At 41.6% G+C, this 20,362-nt stretch overlaps 1 protein-coding gene across 2 annotated transcripts in view; it reads left to right on the top strand.

Annotated features, from left to right (window-relative positions):
• plcb1l (phospholipase C beta 1-like) overlaps nt 1-20,362 on the top strand; it is a 186,982-nt gene that overhangs the window by 116,824 nt on the left and 49,796 nt on the right. For both annotated transcript variants that reach the window (XR_009784478.1, XM_061746295.1), the window contains exons 10-14: nt 4,998-5,144; nt 9,537-9,694; nt 11,656-11,738; nt 11,988-12,072; nt 16,922-17,096. Coding sequence is in view for 1 of the 2 variants with exons in the window: in XM_061746295.1 (XP_061602279.1) it covers nt 4,998-5,144; nt 9,537-9,694; nt 11,656-11,738; nt 11,988-12,072; nt 16,922-17,096 (648 nt within the window). In the remaining variant the exon portion in view is untranslated. The remainder of the gene's footprint in view (nt 1-4,997; nt 5,145-9,536; nt 9,695-11,655; nt 11,739-11,987; nt 12,073-16,921; nt 17,097-20,362) is intronic.

Below are 20,362 nucleotides of genomic sequence, written 5' to 3'. Positions count from 1 at the left end.
TTTTATAGCACTACCAAGCTCATTCCAAATTTTTGGACCTTTGCAGGCTACACTGAAACTTGTACATTTTAGTTTCCTTTTCTTTCCCTTTAAAAGTTGTTTTCCCCTTGTGGCATGTTCATGAGTGGGAGCATAAATGGGGATGAGATGACAGAGTCTATAGTCTAAAAACTACAGTATACATTACACAGGCATTGTGGAAAATGTTACACTCAGTAATTTTCAGAAGCTAAAACCCTAAAAAAGAGGATCAGAGGGAGCATTAAATTTGCTCCATGATATAACGCGAATCACTTTCTTTTGTAAAATCTGTAGTTTGTCAACATAACTTGGGTATGTATTACACCATAAAACATTACAATCATTTAAATGAGGCTCAAATAGAGACCGGTACAGAGTTAGGAGAGCTTCGAGAGGAAGAAAATGTCTCAGTCTATAAAATAAGCCGACATATTTAGATCATTTCTTTGTTAATTCATCAATATGTTTTCTAAAGTTTAAAAATTCATCCACATATATTCCTAAAAATTTAATAAATTCTACCCTCTCGATAGCTCTACCATTTATCACTATTTGTATATGTTCAATATTACTTCGGTTTCTATTTGAGCGAAACAAAATTAAGTTAAATTAAGGTATCCACCTTAATTCAATTTAAACTATAAAGTGGTTCATTATAGTTAATCAAAACTGAGCCTTTATCCTCATCCAAACAAATTATCCAGACTAAACCCTTCACTCCAGTACCAATACATTTGGCAGGGATGTTCCCATAGAGGATGCCATTTAGAGTCAGAAGTTGTAGAAAAGCATGTGAGCTGCCAAAAAGGGGATTAGTGGTATGTAACTACAGCACAATTACAGGAAAACACTCCAAAACAAGCGCTTACCGGCTCCTGACAGTGATTAATTTGAAGGGGACATAGTTTGAAACAATCAATCTCTGTTTGAGAGCATGTATTTAGATGTCCGAAGTGACATCTAACTAAAAAAACCTCAACATAACACAACTTTGTCAGTTTCAGGCTGCATCAGAATGAAAAGATGTCTTTCAGAGGGCAGGTCAGATTTGTAGGTGACTGTGGCATCGCCGGCCAAGATCAAAGTCTAATTGCCAAGCCTCCTTATCTCTGCAGGCGGGTTTCCATGGGTGGTGGGCAAGACGGGCCTGGCAGGATCCACTGGCTTACCAAACTAACTAAACCTTTCTTTTTTTAATCATACGTTCCTTTAAAAAAAGAAAAAAATCAGAACTCATGTTGCTACGTTCAGCCACAGCTGTAAAACGGCAGGCATCAGGACACAAGGTCACATATGTGCTAATGTATACTTCTATTAATGTTCTCTTCATAGCCAAATGTCAAAACATGATTATTTTTTATGTTAGACCAAAGGCACTATTTTGCATATGTACTGTGTACGACTTTTACACATAGTATTTATCTAGTTTGAGTTTATTTCTTCTTTCAGAGCCTCGAAAACACCAAAAATCCATGTAGAGCCATGTTTTTGTCATCTTTGTAATCTTGTAAAAAAAGGCAGTTGACCTACAAATACCTCTTTCTTTTTCTTCAAATGTGACGGAACACATCATACATGCTGAAATTAGCTGAAGCCAGGCTCTCTGGTCGGGTTTGACCGCCTAGCATCCATCTCTGATCACGGAGCTGCGCCCCCGCTGTTACGTTGTGTGTTCATCCTGTCGCAGGCTCTCTGGAAGCATGCCCTTCCCCGTCCCGGTGACAGATTTCCTCCTTGTGAAGTATTTATCTAGCCCGGGGAGATGCTGCCATCTGCTCTGCAGAGAGGTCCAGAGCTCCACATGCCACCTTCACACTCATTTATGCAACATACACATAGCTTACTGCTCTCAAGGACGTGTGCAAATAAAAATGTTTAGGAAACTTTGCTGACATGGCATTTTTCAAGTTTGCATACCAGGAATTTAAATGACACTAAAAAAAACCCCCACCAAATGGATACTTTTAGAGTGGATATGCATAAAAACATATACTTTTATTGGAGAGTACCCTGTAAAATTGATGAAAAGAAGCAAAAAACAGCGAAATTCTTGCTTTTTCTTGCTCTTTCTTGCTCATTCTTTTGGTCGCACTTTCTGTATTCTCTGTGAGCTTTTCAATATTCTTCTCTCCATTGATCTTTTTATGCTCTGTCTTTGTTTTTGACTTCTCCAAGTCTGCACTCGCTCAACTGTTATGACACCGTTTGAAGTCTGATGAATAAAGACACTTCAAGTCTTATCCAAAGAGAAGCCCTTCGTCAGATTTCGTCACACGCTCTCCACCCTTTTCTTGACTTACGAAGCATTTTGTGGAGCTTCGACCTAAAATGTACCCTTTTTTTCCCACTACTCATATAAAACATTTTGTAGAACTTCTCGACACCTGAAGGCTCCGGCTCCAGCACACCTGCAATGTGTTTGTTCCTGCAGAGCATGTCGAGGACTGGGGAGACTTGTAGACCTTAACCCAGCAGAGATGATGTCCCGGCAGTCTGCAGGGACTGAGGCGCCGACTGTGACCCAGCTCGGATGGCACACGCAGCAGCCAGCGTTAATTAGCCAGCAACTCTGCAGAGGGCGGTGCTGCATTAATTAGCATAAGGTGGCCAGAGGGACTTGCAGCACCCGTCGAGCTCGCATCACCAAGCATGTTTGGCACAACGTCAAGAGAGTGTCTGCCGCTGGGGGAGAGGAGGCCGTTTGATTTGAGATGTAATCCACACCATGTGTGCGTTGTGATGTGTATTTCTGATTATGGAGATAATAATCTGGGTCGGTGTAGATTTCCGTCGGCCGTTTATGACTTGTTTATCTTCTGCCACTCACTTTGTGGAGCGTGCTCGGCGGTGGCAGCGAAACGGCGAAGCTCGACCTGAGTGACAGTGACAGAGAATCAAAACAAGGAAACAGCTGCTCGGAGGGCGGTGGAGCTTTATCAGATCACTCGGAGAGGAATTACGGACCGTAGCGGTACACGTTGAAGCCAGAAGAGCCTGAAAAGTAGAAAAGAGTGTTTATTATGTGACCTGCAGAGGTGTCAAGTAACGAAGTACAAATACTTTGTTACCTTACTTAAGTAGAAATTTTGGTTATCTATCCTTCACTGGAGTAATTATTTTTCAGACGACTTTTTACTTTTACTTCTTACATTTTCACGCAATTATCTGTACTTTTTACTCCTCACATTTTAAAAACAGCCTCGTCACTCTATTTCATTTCAGCCAAAAACTATCCAGTTAAATTGCTCGATGCGGATAGAGTGAATTTGGTTGTGGTTGTGGCACAGATGTTCTTGTCCAGTTTTGTATGGAGCTAGAACAGTCTCATAATTGACAAATGCACAGGACAAGTTGCGTAGGACAAGATATACAAATGTATTTTTGATGCACACACAAATATAACCTGATTTACAAACGTTTTTTTGTCTGTGAGCTGCGCTGGATTTGCGTGTGACTTTTGAGACTCCCCTGACGTGACTCGATCCACAAATACGTTTTTTTTAACACTGAAGGATCTGCAACCAATCGGTTGCCAACCGTTGCCCTAAGATTCCTGCAACTAAACTTGGATGTACATTCCAATAAAGGTTAGGATAAATGATAACATGCCTCTGAAGTTTGACTTTTTGCACCATTACAATACTTATAGGCAACTAGTCATCATATCTCCTGCTCTCTGAAACACATGTTAATGCTCAATAGTACACATATATGATTCTTTAATATATTTGCATTATACTAAGATGCATTCATTTTCAATGGCTTTTGTCCTTAATGGCTTTTCCCCCCTTACATTACTTTTACTTTTATACTTTAAGTAGAATTGAAACCAGTACTTTTATACTTTTACTTGAGTATTTTCTAAACTCTAGTATCTATACTTCTACCTGAGTAATGAATGTGAATACTTTTGACACCTCTGGTGACCAGCTACAAAAACAGTGGAGCATGTGGTTCTTTACTTCAGCTTTTATGTATTTTATGTAGCGGAGGAGTTTGTGTTTGTATACACTTACAGTGAAGAATATTTTTATTTCACACTTTTACAACTGCTGCTGGCTTTTAAAGTGATTTAGGCGTTGAAAGTGAAAAAAATAGTTTAGATCAGTCTTGCATAAATTAATAACTATAGTTTCTGCCCTCAGCTGTGTCCAGACACCAAACCTGTTTAAAGCTTGACTTCAAGGTTTAAGCAGTGGTTGTTTTCAGCTGCTGCTCTAGATTTCTGGCAGACTCTATCTCTTTATCGCCGCCTTCTCCTGTGTTTTAAACTTAGGAACTTTGATTTTAAGAAACACCAAAAACAACTTAGACACAACTCTAATTACTTCTCCCTTCACAGACCATTTACCGTTTACTCACTCAGAGTTTAACAAATGCTGTTCGCTCCAGATTAAATACTTCATTCATTGGGAAACATTTCGCCTCTTTGATTTTCTACTTTTTTGAGCCATAATTATGGAAAGCCTTTTGACATAAAAGAACAATCTCTGTTAAGCCTCAGTGTCTTACAGAGTGCTTATTACAAAAGCTGGTTTTCTGCCTTTTATATGGATATTTTTTACACCTGAAGAAATTAAACGATGACTTGTCTTTAGGCGGTAGAATGTATTTAAAAGTTTGGACCGAGGTTATAGACCACACGTGAAGGATGAGGAAGATGAGGCTCACCGCTGTCAGAGTTTTACATTATTCCATCCACATTTTTGTTTTTTTTTAATCAAATAATAGCTGAAACCAGAGAGGGTGAACTTTTAGCTAGTGGCACCCTAATAGCTATAATCTTCTGGTTCTTATGAATTTTTTTTTCCAACTTTTAATATGAGTGTATAATAGCCTTGAAGAGGCAAGAGTGTTATGAGACTGAACATCTTTTGCACGCAGGTCACGCTCCACACAGGACTTGGGGCTTAGGATTCCCTCTGGACTATTTCCTCATTTAACCTCTGACTGCTCGCCGTCTTGTGCTCGTGCAGGTCAGATCTCGATGGAGGGCTTCGCCAGGTATCTCAACGGGGAGGAAAACTGCATCATTCCTCCCGAGAAGCTGGACCAGAGTGAAGACATGACCCTTCCCCTCCCCCACTATTTCATCAACTCCTCACACAACACATACCTCACAGGTACGCCGCGCACGTCCCATCAGACACGAGTCAGACAAGAGCTCGCTCCGTCTGGTTTCCTCGTGAGAACAACCGGCGCTCCGGCTGATTTCATTCCTCAGCGCCGACACGAGCGCAGCTTTCTTTCATGCAAATGAACTGATCGATGGTTTGTTTAGAGATGTAATGATGGCTGGAGAGGTTTATAACTCGAGGGTCAGACCCCCGGAGACGCTGGTGCATGTGAGGCTTCCTTTCTTCTGGGAACCTTCCGGAGGTGATCCAATGAAGCCATACCACAGGACTCATTTCATTGATATTCATGAGCTAAATATTTCTTTGGAAGGTAGTCACAGTAACTGGTTCCCAGCAGTGCCCAAGCAAGGCATTCACAATACCGAGGCTATTTTCTCAGCAATGGATATTAAAATTCATCTATTCAAATCTATTCTGAGGGCGGATTGGAGAGCATTGAATCTTTCAAGTGGATCAGATTTCACCAGCGATGGAAGAAATGGATTTTTTGTTATAGGCCGAGCCATTAGCTTGAGAAATGGAGAAGTAATGAAAAACAAACAAAAGGTCCTTGGTTTTCTCCTCACAAACACGATCAGTTTTTTCTTGTTTTCAAGCTGGCAGATATATATATATATATATTTTCTACTCTAATGACAAACGGAGCCTGTCGGTTGTTGTCGTGCTAATACTGTTTACATACCTTCCGAAACAATCTTTACAAAATAATCACCCTGACGCCAGCAGGAGCAGCTTTTACAGCGGCGCGTCTGGTAAACACTCTTAGTTTGTAAAGGATATAAATCACACGGAGAAAGAAGAAACTGAGGTTGGAAAGATGGAGAAATGACACAAGAGGCTGATTTGCATTTCCCAAATCAACCTCTTATTTGTGTGTAATTCTAAGTGATAATTGTTTTGAATTTATGAATGTGGCAAGGTGCGTGCCACGGGGGCCCGACCGAAGGACGGAGAGGACACAGAGTTTCGTTCAGACCCTTTTATTTAACACCCAAAACGTGCAGGAACACACACAGCTCCTCAGCAGCAGCCTCCTCCTGAGTCTCTCAGTCCTCTTTATCAAGGCTGGCAGGTTGGAGAGGCTGATGGGACACACCTGTGTGATTGCTGAGTGGTTGCAGCCACTCCAACCTGCCACACACCCCCAACGCCAACCTCGAGCCGGGGTCTGTCCGGCCGAGCATACTCCCCCCCCCGCCCCCTCGGAGCGGGAGAGGAAGCCCAGAACCCCCCGGGCCTTCCTGGTCGGGGGGTCGTCCTCGGCGTCGGCCTGACCTGCGGTCCCGTCGTGGGGGTCGTCCCCGGCGTCGGCTCTCCCGCCGTGGAAAATGCGCTCGGGGCCGGGCCCATGGTGGCCTCGGGCCACACGGCGCGCGCACGACCGCCTCCTTCCCCTCCGCGACGCAGCCCTGCGCGGGCTGCTGGTCCGGCCCCGTCTCCGCCGTCGCTTGCGGCTGCGCCTCCGCAGCCGCCTTCCCAGCCAACGCCGCCTCCGCCTCCATCTCCGCCTCCGCCCCCGGAGCCGTCGCCTGGCGGCCCGCAGCTTCTGCCTCACGGCCTCCCAGCTGCGGCGCCACCAGCGCTGCCGCGGCAAACCTCAGACGGGGTGCAGGGATGGGCCGCTCCGCGGGTCCCGCCGCCTCGGGAGCCGTCGCTTGGCGGCCCGCAGCTTCTGCCTCCCGGCCTCTCAGCTGCGGCGCCGCCAGCTCCTCCCGCGTTGCTGCGGCGGCCCTCAGACGGGGTGCAGGGATGGGTCGCCCCGCGGCCACCAGGGCTTCTATCGCGGCCAGCTGCCGCTCGCCCTGGTCCCGGAAGGCGGCCGCCATGCCCGCCATGGCCCGGGCGAGCGCGTCCAGGGCCCGCTCCATGCCCCCCCCTCGTCCGTCCTTCGAAGCCCCACGTTGGGTGCCAGTGTGGCAAGGTGCGTGCCACGGGGGCCCGACCGAAGGACGGAGAGGACACAGAGTTTCGTTCAGACCCTTTTATTTAACACCCAAAACGTGCAGGAACACACACAGCTCCTCAGCAGCAGCCTCCTCCTGAGTCTCTCAGTCCTCTTTATCAAGGCTGGCAGGTTGGAGAGGCTGATGGGACACACCTGTGTGATTGCTGAGTGGTTGCAGCCACTCCAACCTGCCACAATGAAGTTATGTGATTTTTCTGCCTCAGACGGCAACATTGGATTGATTGATTAAATGAGCAAAACAATCAGGAAGTTTACTATAATAGGTTTCATTATTTAAAAAAAAAAAAGACAAGTTCTGCTCTGAGACGCTAGAGCACACTAGCAGGAGAGGGAGAAACTTAATTCAGCTGTAGTTGTTATTCGCAGCTGTGCATTCGTAATCCCAATGATTTCTAATTTATTTTTATGTCAAGTTAATTTAGTTATTTCTGAGAGAGTTTTCAAAATTCCTGGTGAAAAATGGGACCCGTTAGCAGCGACTCTCTCATTTCTATGAGCCGAAGTTGGTTTTTCACCAACTAATTCCATGGCCTGTAACCACCAAAGGCTTTCACGTGTGGTACACCCCCCAACAGCTGCAGGCGCAGTTCTTCTTTTCATTTATTCCTTTGCATTTGAAGGAGACATCCAGGGAAAATACATTTCTATGATGAAAGCAGGATATCAGGATAACTAGTGATCAGATACATCAGGTGGCCAGTTAGACGGTATCATGGGCTGCTCTCAAAACAATACAACGTTCAGGACAGGCCAGCTTTTTCCTTACGCTGAGTACTCGGCCCACTGCATCGTCCAGCCTCGATTTAGACCCGCACTAAAGACTCTTTCTCTTTCCACAACTCGGTACAACAGTATGGAGGACCAAAACTAACATAAGTAAAAATAAAATCAGAAATATGTATTTGGTTTTTCCTTTTCCTTATACATGCATTCCTTCTTTTTATATTCCCTCGTCTCCTCTTTTTACTTTACCTTATGCATTTCTGCCTCATTATGCAAATGAGGAGGGCTGCCCTGCTTGGTGCAGCTCCTCTACTATTGTACAATAAACAGGAAGAGGCAGGATTGGGACAAATTAAGACTATTGCGCAACTTGGAGACTAAAACTAATAATATTAATATCCAGATTTATAGTTAATATACTGTACACTACCTGCTTTGTTGGTTTTATAATGTCCCCATGATCATCCCTACACCACATAACTTTAATAGATCCTTTTATTAATTCACCCATTAGACAGTATTCAGTAGGGGCTGATTGTGTAAACAAAAAGACACGAGAGCATCATCATACATACACTTCAACGAATGGGAGGGGTATGTGTGTCTATCCCAGTGTCACTGCCGTTTGCGCAATAGTCTTGATTATGGTCCTATGCTGCTTGTTCTGTTTATTGACCATTAGTAGAGGAGCTGGACCAAGAAGGGCAGCCCTCCTCATTTGCATAATGAGGCAGAAATGAATACGGTAAACAGGAGATGAGAGAATGTAAAAACAAGAAATGCATTTATAAAGAAAAGGAAAAACAAAATGTATGTATATTTCTGCTTTTATTTTTAATTATGTCAGTTTCGGTCACGTATAAAACAGGCTGGTGTTGTCAGTGTTTCTGAATTATTTAAAGAAACTGTAATTAAGTACATAAAACATGTTCCCATGCAAATTCTGAATACATTAGTTCACCCAGATTTTAAGGAACACTCCAACAGTGAGACCAAAGGCTTTTGAGAGGAAAGTAGCAGCCGACTGAAGCTAGGGCTGGGCGATATATCGAGATTTTAATATATATTGATATATTTTCAAACGCGATATGGTACGAGACAATATCCTTTTATATCGATTTATAAAAAAAAAAATTATATATATATATATATTTTTTTTTAATGATTTTGATATAGGTTATTTTGTGACAAATTGACTTGAATGTTTTATTTGCGCAAATGTTTTGTTATTTGCACAACTGTCAACCTCAGTGGAAAAGTCTGCCTGTTACTGTCTACATTGTATTAATTGCACAGTGTATTTTAATTTAATTGTTATGCAGGAAAGGGATATTTTTTTTATTTTATTCAAGAAGCATTTTTTTATTCTATATATGCAGGCAGTTTATTTTTATTTCATTTGTTTTTATACATTTTGATATTGTGCAGACCTCTGTTAATAAAGCTAACTGTGTGACATTTGGCACGACTGTTGTTGTAAAACTGACTGTTTTTTTAAGGGTTTGCCTCAGAAAAAAATGAAGCTAACAGAGATGCTATGCTATAATGCTTTGGGGGAAACCCCAATTATGGCACAGAAAAAATATCGATATATATCGAGTATCGCCATTCAGCTAGAAAATATCGAGATATGACTTTTGGTCCATATCGCCCAGCCCTAACTGAAGCTGTGTTTACGTGTCGTACAGCCGGCCAGCTTGCTGGGAACTCTTCGGTGGAGATGTACAAGCAGGTCCTCCTGTCTGGGTGCCGCTGCATCGAGCTGGACTGCTGGAAGGGTCGCACCACAGAAGAAGAGCCCGTCATCACTCATGGGTTCACCATGACAACCGAAATCTCTTTCAAGGTAACACAAGCAGAGCAGAGCGATGGTGTGGTGATGGAGGAGGGCTATGGTTGGGAGACGGTGGAAGAAGCTGAAATATGTTTCTCTAAAGATGCAAAACACTGTTATTTAGCTTTTTTGTGGTCTATTCCCACAAATGCTTCAATGTTCTGCAAAATGTAGGAGCTAAATATGTTTGATTGAAAACAAAAGCAGCAACAGGTGCACGTTTCCTGCTCCGCTGCATCACCTTTTATTTTAAAAACCTTGTGTAAGGAACTAAAACAACCAGCTTCTGTAGTTTTTTAAAGCAAAATGTTTGGCATGAGAGCTTCTGGGTGAAGAAGACGAGGTAAATCTGATGGAAAGTAGATGAAAGTAGAGAATGAAATGAAAGCATAACTCAGGCAGTGGTCCGGGACGTCGCAATCTTATATTCTATCTTCATTTTCATGTACAAAGACAAATATGGGTTAAGATAAGAAGACACAAGTATGAGGAAAGATTTAAGTGGAACGGGGGGGAAGACGAAAAGTGGGGCAGTCATGCAGCAGATGGTAAATTGTAAGAGACAGGGATGCACTGATTACCCCCAAACTGAAACGCTAAAGGGTGATTCATTGAGGTCCCAGAAGTGGGAGAAAACAAAAAGAGAAAACATGCTTTTAAAAGGAAAAGAGGAAAAGAGGGAAGGAAAGTTTAAGTGCAGTGTAGGTGTCAGGAGAAAAAAAAGAAAGAAATGCGGGAGGTGATTGATGGAGGAAATTTAGATCTAATGAGTAACAGAAACAGCAGAACGAGCTTAATGAAATTGGTCTAGAAGTGAAAACCAAAAAGAAGAGCTGTAGAAGCTGGAGGAGAAGGTGGCTACAAAGATTTTTGTCAGAGGAGATGCTTCAAATGGAAATGAAGGTTTTAAGTGAGCTGACACTGTCGTTAATGATGCTGTAATTGACTCTAGACCAGGGGTGTCAAATGTGCGGCCCGCGGGCCGCATGCGGCACGAGAGAGGTTTTCATGCGGCCTGAGAGAAGTTTCCAACGCAAAAAAACGAAATGTTAATTTACTAAAAAGGAAGGCATAAATAAATGCCATGAATCACAGCATATTCGATAGTATATTTCTTCTACAAATCCATCGTTATTCCACAAAGAGAGCAGTTTTCGAAATTTTTTTAGTTTTCTAGAATGCATTTGCTGATTTTATTTCTTTGTAGACGGTCGTTTATTTTTATTAACTGACTACTATTATATATTTTCGCAGGAAAAATATCACTGCTAAAAAAGATGATAGAAGATATTTATTCGGAGAACTTCAGTTTTGAATACGAGGATAGTGACAAAGTAAAACAGTTAAAAGAGAAGTGCTGACTTTTTCGGCACACTGGCGTAAATATCCGTGTCAATTTTTAAAAATAAATACACTTAATTGCACTGGAAAAATCTCTAAATCACAAAGAAACACTCGGGTGTAATAAGAAATAAATTTCCTATAAAAAAGCGAAACATAAAAAAAACTTGTTTCTGTTTATCTTTGTAAAATTATATTAAAAGAAAAGATCCTGAAGAAATACATTTTACATAATTAGAGTGTAAACAAAGTTCATATTTCCTTTAAAATTAACTAAACTGATATTGGATTAGATAACAATAGTAAAAAAAAAGAATTAGAAAAAAAATTTCGCACCGTTTTTGTTATTTTGAGTGTGCGGCCCGCGAGAAAAAAATTGGTCAAATCCGGCCCGCCAAGCAAAATGAGTTTGACACCCCTGCTCTAGACTGTCGGAAGCTGAGCGAAGTGATCTTAGATATTAAAACGGAGCTGAGCGGAGGCTCTCGACTCATATCTGTAAACATATCTTCAACAAGCAGTCCCTTTTTCTTCCTTTTTTCACTTCAGCATTAAACAAAGTGCACTCATTCAGCATGACTTAAGTTTGTGTTATTAAATGTTTTTTTGGTCCCGTTTGCTTTACTACTCAGGAAGTGATCGAAGCTATCGCAGAGTGTGCCTTCAAGACCTCGCCTTTCCCGGTCATCCTGTCCTTTGAGAACCACGTGGACTCGTAAGTCGGCAGTTTGTTTTGCGTTCAGCCGCCGCGATCGTTGACCTTTTTTTGAAGAGCGCTGTCGGTGAGACGCTGTCAGCTGTCAGTAGCAGAGCCAGGGAGGAGATTTGGATCAGTTGTTTTATCTTCAAATGCTCTACAGGGAATCAGATGAGGAGCATGCATATTCAACATATTGACATTAAGCAGAGAAATAATGTGTGTGTCTGCATTTTTTTGTGTATCCACGTGTGTGACGACTCCCAGACCGAAGCAGCAGGCTAAGATGGCTGAGTACTGCCGGTCAATATTTGGAGACGCATTACTGACAGAATCTCTGGAGAAATATCCTGTGAGTACATAAATCCTCAAACACACGCTAACATGTGCATGCACTCAAACTCACACATTTAGACACTTTTTTTAACGAGCACATAGATGCATAAAACATGTGTAGCGGCGAGGGAATCAGAAGATGTTAACACACAGACGAATGCACTGACAAGACGTCCTTGGACACTTCTGCCCCGCATGCTGTCCATGTAGAGTACATTTATACGGCAGAGAGCCTCAACTGACTCCTCAATCAGACGTACGACTTATTTTGATCTGGTCTTTTTTCGTTCAGTCTTTTTCGTGTACAGCAAAATATAGAGATACCCTCCTAAAAGGGGCAAAATGTCTCTCGATTTTTCTCCCAAAGTTGCTCAAGGAACTCCTAAATTCTTTTTTTTTTCATTATATTAATTCACAATTACAGATAAAGAGAACTGAAGAAGTTAAATAAATTATTGTAATTATTGAGTTTTATGTAAAGCGATTTGCGTTGCATTTTTTATTTTGTAAGAAAGGCGCTTAACAAATAAAGTTTGATTTGATTTGACTCGTCTTTTTTTTGCAAGCTGCTATCCAGCGTTGTCTGCTCTTGACGGGGGGGGGGGGCGCGCGGCGCTCTCTGTTCGTGTGTTTTTGCTGCAAATGGTATTTGAGACTCGACGTACTTCGATGGTCATTCATTTCAAATCGACATGCAAATAACTTCAGTCTTGTCCAGCGAACCATCTGGCATCTTTTGGAAAGTGAACTAGCCGTTCAAAAATCTGTTTTAATTCTCCATCTTTCAATCTACCATACTTTTCCTCAGGCTACGGGTGCCGTCGACCGCCAGAAATGATGTCATGCGCCTTTTTTTTTTTTTAATCGTGCGTTAAAAAAATTGTCGGCGTTAAGAAGACGTTAAGTTAACGCGACGTTAACGCGTTAACTTGGACAGGCCTAATATATATGTATATATATACTGTGTATATGTATATATACTGTGTATATATATATATATATATAAAGTCTGGACCAGAAAAGGTTATAAAACCCCGTCTTAAAGTTTGAACTCCCACGGACTACAATCAGACAGATAGACAGATTTATAAAATGAGTTTACAAAATGAGGAAATTCAAAAAAGATACAAAACCCAAAGAACTTTCTTTAAACAACTTGAACTGTTTACATCCATTCTATGCATCTGTTACCATAGTAACCATGCGGATTAAGGACTGTCAGGAAGGACACGCAGATTAGATAAGATCTGATCCCTTATAAAATACAATGGTCAGCTTCAAAAATCAGATCTGATCAGATTCTGATTAAAATCTGGGCCAAGTCAGCCATGTCCACTTTAGCTCTGCGAGCTAGCTCCATCGTTGCTGGTGTGGGACAGAGGCTCATAAAGACATGCACGGTCACGAGAAGAGACGAGGAGGACGGGAGTCAAAGTTACCGTGGGTGGTTTTTCCTGCCGACGAAGGCCCTAAAAATACTTCAGAGCTAAAAAAAAATTGATTGAAAATGATATTTTACCCCGAAAACAACTTATCCGTATAATGTATAACTCCATTACTTGAATATAACCTCAACATCAGAGTGTAAAATAATCTGTTAAGCAGTGGTTTGAGGGGAAATAAAAAACAAGACTGCTGAGGACAAACCGCAGAAGCTTTTGGAAAATAAAACTATATTTAGTTCAAACATGAAGTGTTATGTGTCATGATTTGAAAGCCAAGGATTCTGCGTGCTGACCTCATACCATCAGTGTTATCTGGGTTTTGGTCTATTTGGAATATTTACGCCTTTGGAAAGTAAGAGAAATATCCATCAGAGCAGCGGTGGATCATATGAATCAAAACAACAACCACAAACATTTAGTTTTACCGCCTTCTGCACAACGAGGTCAGAGCCACAGTAAAAGCTCACAGGCTTGTTGCTTCTCACAGATGTGCAATATGGGACCATTTTCCTCAACAAAAAGATCATCAAGTGAAATATTTCTGTCCTGTTTGTTTAACTGAGTTCTCTGCATCATGTTTTCAAGCAGCAGATTTCTTAAACACATACTTGGGACTTTTTACACGCCACAGAATCCGGCTTCCGATGATTCATCCCACAGTCGCTCTTGTTTTTTGTTTTTTTTTCTCAACCCCAACTGTCGTTATGGAAGAAACTGGGAATGACAGCTGTTTAAGATAAAATGGAAGTGGTTTCTGATGTAATCAAAACACTTTTTTTTTTCTTTCTTGGCAGCTCTTTATCAGCCTTTCCTCTGTTGCCATGACTACTAGTCAAAAGCTTGCGTTGTCCCCCTTGTTGCCAAAATCCCCTTTTTTCCTGCCCGTGAGGCATTCATGTGTAATGACGCTGGCACTTGTGTGAGGTAAACACGGACGCTCGTAGTACAAACTCTCACAAGTGCACTCGAAGAGCTCTCGAACATGAAAACACGCCACGCGGACCGCCCCGCACACGCAGTACAAGCACTTTGACACCAACATTACACCTCTAATTTTATTGACTGGGGATATTGCTGTCCTTGTTGGTGTAACAGTATAGGGCAGCCAAAGTTCCCATCAGTCTGATGCAGCATTATCTGGCACGCGCTGGGAGCTCCTCCAGCCCCGCTGCCTGCCAAAGACACAACCCACGGAGAATTACAGCCCTCTGACGGGATCCGACATTGAAATATTTTCCAGGAGAAGCTTTGTGAATGGAGGCACAGAGGGAAGGGAAAGGTTCGGGGTCTGAGGAGTAGGCCTGTGTTGAAAAAAACGATTTTCTGATTCTAAATCGATTCTCATATTAATTCCTAAAAATCGATTTGTATGTCTAAAGATCGATTTTTTTTTATTAATTTTTTTATTAAAAAAAACTATATATATATATATTATTATTATTTTTTTTTTTCATCATTACATTTTTACCTGGTGAACTTTAATCCCAGTAGTTTTGAAAACTCCTGAACTACCGTAAATGAACTTTTCTTTAGAGAAAATGCTGGACATTTCAGCTTAAATTTCTAAATGTTATATTAGTTCAATGAAGTTCATATTATTTATATTTACTATAGCTTGTTTGTTTTCTTTGTTATCGGACACGGTTTTTCATGAAATACCTGAAAAATGCCGGGTGCTTCATGGCAAGCTGTGTGTCTGGTGACAGAATAAATCAGACAAGCTAAAATAATTTGTTTACTGCTTGAGCTGTTGCAATTTCTTTCTTTTTTTGCACTTTGAATGGATATTGAAATGCCTATTTGAGTTATTTATTTCTTAGTTATTTCACAATAATTATTGTGAAATTATTATTTCAATAGTTATTTTACAGTCATATAATCCAGGCAACACTAACCCAAATCAATATCGAATCGATATTGGATCGAATCAAATGGTGATAATCGATTCTGAATCTTAAGAATCGGAATTGAATTGATTCTTGAAATTTGAATCGATACCCAGCTCTACTGAGGAGACTGACGAGGAGGGAGAAGCTGGCAGAGACGGGGAGAAGGAGTAGCACTGAGGAATGAGATTTCTACCACTGAACTTGTAATAACTTGGAAAGGTGAGACCAATGACAGCCACTCCCCTCTGGCAGCGAGACAGCCGCGTATGCAGCATATCGAATGGGATATCAGCTCCATAAACCCACGGGGGCAGGGGCAGATATGCTAATATAGTCAGATTGGTTCCAGCTCAGCCAAGGGTTGGAATAAAGTGGATTTTCACAGAAAACCTGAGGTCCTCGTTCGTCTCCACTTCACAAAATTGACTTTAGCAGCAGAAAAAAAGATCTCAAGCAATTTATGGATTTGATTTCTTGTGAACGTGTTTTCTCGTTTTTCTGCTGTGGTTCTTCTCACCAGTGCATTAATTATGCTGGGAAAGGATGAACATATGTGAAATATTATCAGAAATGAAACAAATGCATTTTTTCCACTTTGTTTTAATCTTATTGAGGATTATTTTTAATCCAGAGACGAGCAGAAATTGGCAAAACGAGATGTACTTTCATGACGGAAACAGGCGGGCTGGGAAATAATAAAGGCGGCAGAGCAAATATAAGCTGTTGGAGCGCGTGCAGAAAGCAGCCTACCAAGGATCTTCCACAGGCTGAAGGTGGACAGGGAAAACCGGATGATACGATAGACAAGGTGTGGTGATTATCGTTGCGACCCCTGATAAATCAGACTCCTAACTCATGGCAACAGAACTGAGAAAGCACTTTGGACTTTAATCAAATGGAAGCACGCTCGCTAAACTTTTGGGAAAACAGTGGGTACTTTCCACCAACATGAAACTGGAATAGTTTGGAGCCAGGGCAAACAGGAAGTCTAATCGTTTTACATCACTTCCCAACGACAACAGCAGAGAGGTGCGGTTATCTGCTGGAAAATAAGGAATCAGATTGAATTTGAAGGTTTTTTTTCTCACAAAAGCAAGGAAGCAGTGATTCACACAAGTGAAAGTAAGAAGTGTGTGTGCCTGTGTGTGTGTGTGTTCAACATCATAGCAAATTTTGGTGAATATTAATTATTGATATTCCTAAACACAGTGATCCAAAAGCAATGCACTCGATAAATAAATCAGAGCTCCTATTTCAGGTCTGCTCTCTTGAGAAAGGTGCATGTTAGCATTTAATACCGGATTTCCCCCTCAGGTGGCTGAATCAGGTCTTGAAAATCTCAGCTTTTCCACCGGCAGAATTGGTGATGCTCAGCACTGATTCTCATGATCTCTAACCGGTCGCCCCTCTCTAAATCTGGAACTGCTACTTTTTTTTCCGTCCATTTTTTTGGGGGTATTATCAGAAGATCAGACTGATCATTTTTCCATAGCGGCCTCTCTTCATCTGTGTCTTTTTGCCCTCCTTGCAGCTGGAATCTAGTGTGCCACTGCCCAGCCCGACGGAGCTGATTGGGAAGATCTTGATTAAGAACAAGAAGAAACACCATAAGAAGGACGGAAGCACCAAGAAAAAGCTCTCCGAGCAGGTGTCGAACACCTACAGTGACTCTTCCAGTGTGTGTGAGCCCTCCTCCCCAAGTGCGGGTATGGCACACCGGAAACTGAACTCATCCATCCATCCATAGTCTTTAAGGCCCAATCCCAATACACCCCCTACTTTCTTTCACTAGCCCTACTTTCTACCACTAGCCCTTACCCCTAAAAAAGAAGGGACAGATTTTAGGGCACTTGAAATCTTCCCAGGGCCTTGTCCCAATACTCCCCCTACCCCTACTTTCAGCACCACCCCTAAAATCAGGAAGCTGAGAGCCAAAAGCTGTTTTAATTTCAGCTGTAGCGCTGTTAATATGCCACTTTATTAAGTTTTAATATTTTTTCAGGCGTAAAAGTAACCGTTAAGATCCCCAACCTGGGCTCAGTTTATCCAAATAACGGCTGTTAAGAAATTTGACCCGATGTTTTCAGAGATGAGAAGAGCCGCCGGCTCGGAGCAGCAGCAGCAGCCGGAGTACGGAGTGATCGCCGGGTCAACCTGCGCCGTCGTCCCGGGGGAGAAACCTGCAGCTCTGTTGAGAATTACGCTGGCTGAAATAAATCATTTAGGAAGATAAATGTTGGTTTAATAGATGAAATCTAACAGTTGTAGCTACGCCTGTTAAGAAATTTGCTCAGAAAATTTCGAGATTTCTGCCTGCTGGCTCCGGAGCTGATTTATGGGTCCGCGTTAAATCGACGCAGAGCCTACGGCGTAGGGTACGGCGTAGGGTACGGCGTAGGGTACGGCGTACGGCGCGCGTCGCCACGTAACATCGACACAGAGCCTACGGCGTGCCGTAGCCTATGGCGTAGGTTACGTAACCTACGCCTTAGGCTCTTAGTTGGTGTAACGCGGAACCATAAATCAGCCTTTATTCTGGCATGATCTTCGGCAAACGGGCAACGAGTGATTATTATGTACATTCACTGAGTGAATATTATGAAAGTAAAATATATATTTCTCGCTAGAAATGTAATCAAAACACATTTTTATGCAGAAACTAACTCAAAATATTGATTTTTATTCACAAAAAAATAAGAAATGTCCGCCATTTTTTTTTTTTTTTATTCAGTCCGCAAATGACGACGAAAAGCATTCTGGGAAATTTTTCTGTCCCTAGATCAACTAGTGAGCATCGGAAAACACTCGCTCCGTAGGGACAGATTCATAGCCACTACCCTAGTTTTCTTCACTACCCCTAGGTGGAAAGAGGAATTGGGACACCACTACCCTCACGGGAACGCGCAAAATTTAGGGGTAGTGATGAAAACTAGGGGTAGTGAGAGTATTGGGACAAGGCCTTAGTGACGTCACAAGTGACCATCGCTCACACTTTAACAGCAACACCCTCAGCATCGTTGTCCATTGACTTTGAAGGGTGTGTCAGGTCTTGGATTGTGGGCTTAATGGGGTTCTAAGGTAGTTTTAGATGTTGTCCACAGTTGCTTGGTAGCATCCACTGGCCTTTGGTAATGATGTAATCACTCTCTGACAATTTTGACTGTGAAATACTTTCTTTGCCACCATTTCAACACAATGTCCATAGAAACATCCAAGAAACTGATATGGCTTCACTTCTGTTTGTGGTGTTTGTATACACAGTGATGATGTCGATAAAAAGAGAAAAGAAACTCAGAGGCAGAGGTGTCAAAAGTATTCACATTCATTACTCAGGTAGAAGTATAGATACTAGAGTTTAAAAATACTCCTGTAGAAGTTGAAGTATCAACTCTAGTTTTTTACTCAAGTAAAAGTATAAAAGTACTGGTTTCAAAACTACTTAAAGTATAAAAGTAAAAGTAATGTAAGGGGGGGAAAAGCCATTAAGGACAAAAGCCATTGAAAATGAATGCATCTTAGTATAATGCAAATATATTAAAGAACCATATATGTGTACTATTGAGCATTAACATGTGTTTCAGAGAGCAGGAGATATGATGACTAGTTGCCTATAAGTATTGTAATGGTGCAAAAAGTCAAACTTCAGAGGCATGTTATCATTTATCCTAACCTTTATTGGAATGTACATCCAAGTTTAGTTGCAGGAATCTGAGGGAACGGATGTAAGAACAAAACTGGACAAGAACATCTGAAACAACCACAACCAAATTCACTCTATCCGGATGGAGCAATTTAACTGGATAGTTTTTTTTAAAGTAGTAACGAGGCTGTTTTTAAAATGTAAGGAGTAAAAAGTACAGATAATTGCGTGAAAATGTAAGGAGTAAAAGTAAAAAGTTGTATGAAAAATAATTACTCCGGTGAAGTATAGATAACCAAAATTTCTACTTAAGTAAGGTAACGAAGTATTTGTACTTTGTTACTTGACACCTCTGCTCAAAGGGGATATTTGAGCATCATCTCCAGACTACAGCATACCCAATCAACACCAAATCCATACCTCTTAGTGCTGCGCTGAGGAACCCAACCCTGTAGTATTTCCCTAAAGACCTAAGGTCCTGATGATAGTGACATAGTGACCATAGTGCACCCTGCGAATGGACATTTGTACACTTCCTCAGGATTTATTTCAGCCCCAAAAAAGACCACAGTCACGAGTACGTGCTGTCTAAGTAACAACGGTAGTAACAACTATCACCGTTCAAGCAGTTTCAATCAACTGAGAAAATATGAACTGCAGGGGCTGCATTAGCTCCAACAGCTTCACTACCGTTTAAATGACAGTCACTACAGAGATGTCCAGTGTGAAGAGATTTTGAGTTAAAATCAGCTGGATTCACTGCTCTGTGGGCTGCTGTGACCAGAGCAGCTCCAGCTTGATTTGACGTATCACACTTCAGTAGAATAAATTTGCCTCATCTATCCAGTACCTTTGACCTCAATAGAAATGCAAAAAAAAACAAAAAAAAAACAGAGCTGATATACTTTTTTTTTCTTTTTTCTTTTTTTGTAGCTCTGACATTTAAATTCTGGGTTCAGTTGATCCAAATGTGCCTTATTCTTCCCAGAAGCTGAATCACAGGAGCAAAGACAAGCTAAGGTTTAGCGTACACCATGGCCCTATCAATATGCTGACATTATTCCCTGCTGCATACAACTCTTTGCAGGCTTATAGATTGTTTGATACTGGAGCAGTGTAACCACTAGCCTTCACTGGGCCTGTGTACATTATGTTTTAACCGTTTCTGTCTGTTCTCATGCTTTGTTTGCCCTGTTAGTTTCATAGCTACATTATAGTGTGCGTATATTTGCTCTTTGATATGTATGTGAGGATGCTTTGGTTTTGTACATCTCGTATTTTGCATATCCACGTCTTCGTTCTATGTTTAATTTAGTTGCATGAGAATGTAAT

This window comes from Cololabis saira, chromosome 18, assembly GCF_033807715.1.
Source record: "Cololabis saira isolate AMF1-May2022 chromosome 18, fColSai1.1, whole genome shotgun sequence".
In the NCBI taxonomy this organism is placed as follows: Eukaryota; Metazoa; Chordata; class Actinopteri; order Beloniformes; family Belonidae; genus Cololabis; species Cololabis saira.
The sequence above is the reverse complement of the archived record's forward strand: the minus strand, read 5'-3'. Positions and strand labels throughout refer to the sequence as shown.